The sequence below is a fragment of the Salmo salar genome, chromosome 08, assembly GCF_965601325.2.
Source record: "Salmo salar chromosome 08, fSalSal1, whole genome shotgun sequence".
NCBI classification, from domain to species: domain Eukaryota; kingdom Metazoa; phylum Chordata; class Actinopteri; order Salmoniformes; family Salmonidae; genus Salmo; species Salmo salar.
The window spans coordinates 10,040,244-10,047,060 of NC_138298.1; the positions used below are offsets into that span (position 1 = coordinate 10,040,244).

The 6,817-nt window shown below is 46.5% G+C and overlaps 1 protein-coding gene across 2 annotated transcripts; it reads left to right on the forward strand.

The window, feature by feature from the left end:
• Positions 1-277: 277 nt before the first annotated feature.
• Positions 278-6,581, forward strand: LOC106609954 (uncharacterized). Of its 2 annotated transcripts, none has more exons than XM_082978366.1 (12): positions 278-1,130; positions 1,545-1,576; positions 1,706-1,819; positions 2,031-2,073; positions 2,188-2,292; positions 2,437-2,526; positions 2,697-2,819; positions 3,082-3,132; positions 3,265-3,343; positions 3,593-3,707; positions 3,878-3,977; positions 5,125-6,581. In XM_082978366.1, exons 1-12 carry the CDS (start codon positions 733-735, stop codon positions 6,227-6,229), a joined length of 2,355 nt encoding a protein of 784 aa, XP_082834492.1. In that variant the 5' UTR covers positions 278-732; the 3' UTR covers positions 6,230-6,581. The 2 variants fall into 2 exon arrangements, with proteins under 2 accessions (XP_082834492.1, XP_014064496.3); XM_014209021.3 differs by having other exon boundaries at positions 1,048-1,130; positions 1,672-1,819.
• Positions 6,582-6,817: the final 236 nt, after the last annotated feature.

The window sequence follows — 6,817 nt, forward strand, 5'->3', positions numbered from 1 at the left end:
AAAAAAACTTTAAAAACATAAAATAACAAAACATTATCATTTACAAAGAAAGGACTGGATAACACAATGTACTCTTACATTCACTGTACTTTGTGTTAGACGTTACATTCAAAATAAAATCTGATAAAACAGCATGTATGACGTTTGCACTCGGCCTACATTTCCCATGACTAGGAAGGCTGTCTGTGCGCGCGGACTCAGTGCACAGCTCCTGCGCGTCCGTTTTCACAGATCTGTAAACACTCGGGATGGGACCAACACGTGCTATGTGGTCTGTACATATAGGTTTTTTTTGGGGGGGGGAGATGATGCTGCGAACGTGTGCAACTGCAATATGTTGCTTATGCATTTAACCTTGGTTTTATTTTGGCTTAAAGGAGACGCAACAAAGTGGTAACGCGACATGGCCCGTGCAAATAGTTAGGTTTACTATAGCTTTAAGAATGCAAAATAGTGTCTGGTTCTTTAAAAATGGATATTGGTTTATTATTATAGTAAGAATTAAGAAAGTTTAAAAAAAATTATTGATCAATAAATGAATGCTTATAATTTGCGGACAAGGCCTGAATTCTGTGAATTATGTCACAGTCGGATTACGGCCTTTAGTTAACAATCCAAGCGTTTGATCGATGTTGTATCAAATGTAATCATTTTTTCCCCTGTCAGTACAGTATCAGAGAAAGTAATAAATACGATCCGGGACAAAAGGGTAGGAACCAGGAACACGCGGTGATGGAACCGCAAATCGGCGATAACAATAAAAGGGAAGAGCCCGAAGACGACAAGGCCACGGCCCAATCCCCGGCCTCGAGTGCAGCGGTCACCCCGCGCACGACTTCGAGAGGCCGAGGAGTCGGCCGGAAGAAGGGGGGTTCTCCTTCACCGTGTACGAATGGATCAACACCAGGCACTCCGAGTTCTGGACGAGTGTTACGAGACCGGTCTACACGAACGGTACCAGCTTGGTTGCAGAGCGAGAAGAGTGACGATGCAGAAGAATCGAGCCCCGACAAAGCCGTAAACCGCCGGAGGAAGGCTGCTTGTCCACGACCCAGGAAAAATGCCTCCTCCGCAGCTTCAACAGAGAGTACAGAAGAGGTCGGGAATGACGACAGTAGTCAACCTCATGAGTACGTTCGTATACGCCTTTAGTACACCATACATTGCAATATAGCCGTGTCCTCTGCAATACACGTAACATCTTTAAATGCCTGTGAAATTGTTAGCCAGCCAAGTTTGCTTGTCAACGTTTTAATGCCATAAAACCGGTTGCATGCATTGCTGCTAATTGTATTCTCTGAAATGTACGTATTCCAGCACAGTTCCTTTTATAAAAGGGAGGAGGAATGGGGAGGGGTAATACCTGGTTTTAATGTCTAATGTACCTGTTTTCTCCTCATTCCTGGTGCGAGCGGTTTTGTCAAATTGTGACTTGTATGTAGCAGTCTTGAATGACATCAACTCATGATGATGTCACATTGTACATAGCTAGATTAACAGTTAGCCGAGAAGTTCACTATTTTGATAACTATCTTTCTCTGCAGCTCAGGGGACCCAAAGAAACCCACTGTTCAAGGTAGGTGACCACCCTCATACATTGCTTGATAAACTAGACAGACATGTGTCTACAGTAACAAACTAATAAGACTTGTTGCAATATTCTAATTCAAGGTGTGTATGATGGCACTCACTTTGCCCCTTCCAGCCCCCCCTCACTCACAGAATGCTCAGGCGCGTGCCAAGGCCCCTTCTGCCCGGGGTGCCAGGGGGTCCGCCAAACCTTTGTGCAAGAGTGAGCCTGGCACCGACACCCCAACCGGTAGGCACACCAACCAGCTAAATTGTGTTTGGCATTAAACAGTGTGGGCTAACAAGGTCTTGGGTTGCATAGACACCTGGGGTTCGATTTCTGGTCCGTTACCTCTATCCTGTGGGGGTTGGGCCTGTTCCGAGACAGAGAGGAATGTGTCATCCTGAAAAGCCCAATTAAATTGTAATTGTTGTATTGGCATTGTGATTTATTTTTCCAGTGGAGGTGGAGGCAAAGTTAGTCGAAAAGAAGACAGTTGGGATGTGAGTATACACATTCTTACTCATCTCGTGTGTATGTGTGTGTGTGTGTGTGAGAGAGAGACTTGGGTCTGTCTCGCTGTGCTGCCGTAGTAACACCGACTCCTTTCGCCTCAGTGAGAAAAAAGAGGAGAATGAGGAAGATGTTCTCTTGGGAGGAGAAGATGAGCCTCCTTTCCAAGATGACCCGAAAGACCTCAGCTTCCAGCCACAGTCACAGAGGTAACGTTGGCGAGACAGCAGTGTTTGTTGATCAGAATAGGCAATAATCAATGGTCCACATAAATGTTTAGCAAGTGGAGGTGTGGTAGGATCATTGTGTGTGTGTATGTAAGGCTATGAGTTTGAGCACTGTGGTTGTTACAGTGGGGAGGAGGTAATCAGCAGTGATGATGACATTCCCTTCAGAGATGACCTCAACGACCAGAGCTACAACCCAGAGGCTGAGACTACTAGGTGTGTGTGTGTGTATATATATGTGTCTGTCGTAATGCATTCCATTTGTGTGTGTATGTCAGCTCCAATGTATTATTCCCTTTGTGTGAATATGTATGCATGCATATAAATGTTTGTTTTACCCATGTGACCTGTCTGTTGACCTTCTAAATGGATCCTCCGTCTCTCAGGGATGTCCCCAAACCACGGCGCAAACCCCCTCCGAGACAGAAAGAGAAGGAGCCAGGAATTAAGATAGAGGGCACAGATGTGAAGCTGGAGAATGAGTTCGGAGAGGGGGATGTGCCCAGAAAGTAAGCCCCTCCCCCATTCTCCAACCTTCTCCCAAAGTGTGTACTTTCACTCTCCCCATCATGTATTTTAAAGCATTGGAAGTGGCTGCTGTTTCCACCATTGTTAAATCCATAACAGAGTGTGCAATTGCAGACTTTAAAGGAAGGGTGTGCAAGGGCAAACTTCTTTCACGTTAATGGACATTTTAATTGGATCTGGCCTCTTTAACTCCTTGCTTGAATAGAGTTCTCCAACTTCTTTTATTCTCTCCATTTCCGTCAGGAGAGGCAGGCGAAGGAAAGATGACAAAAGTCCCCGGCTCCCAAAAAGAAGGTAAAGTTGACATTGCTGTTCAACTGCAACAATACGCTTTTTATATATATAAAAATATATATCATTTTTTACAGTCAACTAACAAAACAGTTACATGATGATTGACAGTTCTGTCATGTCCCGCCCCCACAGGAAGAAGCCCCCGGTGCAGTACGTGCGTTGTGAGATGGAGGGGTGTGGCACAGTCCTGGCTCACCCTCGCTACCTGCAGGTCTGCCATAGCAACTGTAGTGGTCGCCATGGTGACGATTAAGCACCCAAGCGATCATAAGATTGAGTTGTGCACGAACAGGGTTGGGGTCAATTTCAATTCAGAATTTCTTCAATGCATGCAATTGAATTTCAATTTCACTTCCTGAATTGAGTGTTGAAATGGAATTGACCCCAACACTGGTGAATATTTAGCTTTTTTCCCCCATCCTTCATCTCTCTCTGACTCTCTTTTTCCTGTAATTCCCAGCACCATATTAAGTACCAGCACCTGTTGAAGAAGAAGTTTGTATGTCCTCACCCATCCTGTGGAAGACTCTTCAGGCTGCAGAAACAGCTACTTCGCCATGCCAAGCACCACACAGGTAAACACACGGAGAGATCCACAGACACCCACACTGAATACTATATCTAACTATCCTCACTTAACATTTACACAAAGGTACATTATATGTACAATCACACAATCAGCGCTTGACCCGTCATTGTTTTCTGTGTTGAGCTACTGCTAACTCACCTCTGTTCCCTCTCTCAGACCAGAGGGACTACATCTGCGAGTTCTGCGCCCGCGCCTTCAAGAGCTCCCACAACCTGGCTGTGCACCGCATGATCCACACCGGAGAGAAACCACTGCAGTGAGTTTCCATCTCCAACCTCATTTACTTGTTTGCCTGGTTGTTCATTAATTCCATTTATTTACAGTTAAAGTCCTAAGTTTACATACACCTTAGCCAAATAATAGTAGTGGTTTATTTCAGGTTATTTCTTTCATCACATTCCCAGTGGGTCAGAAGTTTACATGTACTCAATTAGTATTTAACTTGGGTCAAACGTTTCGGGTAGCTTCCCACAATAAGTTGGGTGAATTTCGGACCATTCCTCCTGACAGCTGGTGTAACTGAGTCAGGTTTGTAGGCCTTCTTGCTACACACGCTTTTTCAGTTCTGCCCACAAATGTTCTATAGGATTGAGGTCAGGGCTTTGTGATGGCCACTCCAATACCTAGACTTTGTTGTCCTTAAGCCATTTTGCCACAACTTTGGAAGTATGCTTTGGGTCATTGTCCATTTGGAAGACCCATTTGCGACCAAGCTTTAACTTCCTGACTGATGTCTTGAGATGTTGCTTCAATATATCCACATAGTTTTCCTACCTCATGAAGCCATCTATTTTGTGAAGAACATGATGCTGCCACCCCCGTTCTTCACGGTTGGGATGGTGTACGTCGGCTTGCAAGCCTCCCCCTTTTTCCTCCAAACATAATGATGGTCATTATGGCCAAACAGTTCTATTTTTGTTTCATCAGACCACATTTCTCCAAAAAGCACAATATGAGTTTGAAGGTAGGCCTTGAAATACATCCACAGGTACACCTTCAATTGACTCAAATGATGTCAATTAGTCTATCAGATGCTTCTAAAGCCATGATATCATTTTCTGGAATTTTCCAAGCTGTTTAAAAGCACAGTCAGCTTAGTGTATGTAAACTTCTGACTCACTGGAATTGTGATACAGTGAAATAATCTGTCTAAACAATTGTTGGAAAAATTACTTGTCATGCACAAAGTAGATGTCCTAACCGACTTGCTATAGTTTGTTAACAAGAAATTTGTGAAGTGGTTGAAAAACCGAGTTAACGACTACAACCTAAGTGTATGTACATTTCTGACTTCAACTGTAAATGTCACACCTGTCTGTACCTGCACCTCATCTGACCCCCTGAATGTACCCCCCCTCCTTTTCTCTCTTACATTCTACTTCACTCTCCCTCACTTCCTGTAGATGTGAGATCTGCGGCTTCACCTGCCGCCAGAAGGCCTCCCTCAATTGGCACATGAAGAAGCACGACGCTGATGCCACCTACCAGTTCTCCTGCTCCATCTGTAACAAGAAGTTTGAGAAGAAGGACAGTGTGGTGGCCCACAAGGCCAAGAGCCACCCAGAGGTGCTCATCGCCGAGGCCCTGGCGGCCAACGCAGGGGCCCTCATCACTACCCCCGCCTCCCTGCTGGAGGCCTCGGGAATGGGTTCTGTCGGGAACCAGGGGGAGCTGGTACGACTGGAGCCTGCCCAGCAGATGACTCAAGTGGGGCAACAGGTGGCTCCGCTGGGGCAGGTGACCCAAGTGGGCGAACAAGTGACCCACATGGGGCAACAGGTAGCTCAGATGGGTCAGGTGAGCCACCAGGTGGTAGTAGTGAGTCAGGACCAGGGCCTCCATGCCATGCAGATGCCCCTAACCATTGCCCTGTCTCCCATCGACCCCCCGTCGCCCTCCGACACCCAGCAGCAACCCCACCACACCCTCCAGCTCCAGATGCCCCTTCATTTTGTTCAGCAGGTGGCGGCCGCTTCCCCACAGCAGCATCAGCAGCAGTCGCAGCAGCAGCAGGCCCAGATCCAGCAACTGGCCCTTCATTCCAGCTCGGTGGTGACCCAGCAACACCAGCTCCAGCAAATGACCTTGCAGTCTTATCAGCAGCAGCAGAATCAGCAGCCGCAGATTCTCCACATGACCTTCCAGACCGTTGACGGGTCGCAGACCCAACTCCAGCAGATCCCGCTGTTAGCCACCCCCCAGCAACTCCAAACCCTCCAGAGTAGCTCCCATATTTCTACCGCCAACCTCCCTCTCATGGCCCAGGTCCAACCCCAAACTCAGGACATTCAGCTTCAGGACCCAACCACTGTGGGTTGTAGCGAAAGCTACACTCTGGACGATTCTGTTCTCTCTGCCTCCTCTCCTTCCGCTAACACCCTTCAACAGTGTGAGACTGTAGGGGAGGGAGAGGTAGTTTGGGAAGGGGGCGGAGAGGGAGACGGAGTAGAAGAGGGGGACGTCTTGACTGATGCCACAGAAGTACACATGCAACATGTACTTATCTAGACTAGACTGTGTGGGTATGGGTGGTTTGGGACTAGCCTGGAAATTGAAACTGAATTCAGCTCTGTTTCGCTTTACTATCACTAATTAGGAAAGTGAAACAACATAACATGATTCAGTCTGGATTGAGGTTAGGGGAAACTGGGAACGATGTGGAAAGGCAGTAATTAAGGGAGAGGTCTAGCTATGTCCCTCTCCTAATGTATTGTGGCATAATTTGAAATATATAGGATCACAGAAATATGTATTTATAGTCACTTTTGGTAGCTTTTTAGATCTACCCGCATCAGGGCAGTTGTGTGTGTGAGTTGTTGCCTTTTGTACATAAAGTGATGTAGCCATCTATACCCATCAACTGGCCTTCTGTGTTTGTGTGTTACATTAGTGTTTTCAGAGGAGGCTGGTGGGAGGAGCTATAGGAGGATGGGCTCATTGTAATGGCTGAAATGGAACTGAGTCAAACACGTTGTTCCCATATTCCATTCCAGCCATTACAATGAGCCCCTCCTCCCACCATCTTCCTCTGGTTCTCATGATACCAGTATCACAATACTACAGTCGTGAATTTTCCATGGAAAACAAAAGACAGAA

What these genes read in the sequence shown, in the direction of transcription:
- LOC106609954 (XM_082978366.1), top strand. Translation starts at nt 733, where the DNA reads ATGGAACCGCAAATCGGCGATAACAATAAAAGGGAAGAGCCCGAAGAC. An exon ending in TGGCACCGACACCCCAACCG is followed by an intron (nt 1,820 to 2,030) that starts GTAGGCACACCA and finishes TTATTTTTCCAG; the next exon opens with TGGAGGTGGAGGCAAAGTTA. An exon ending in CCATGCCAAGCACCACACAG is followed by an intron (nt 3,708 to 3,877) that starts GTAAACACACGG and finishes TCCCTCTCTCAG; the next exon opens with ACCAGAGGGACTACATCTGC.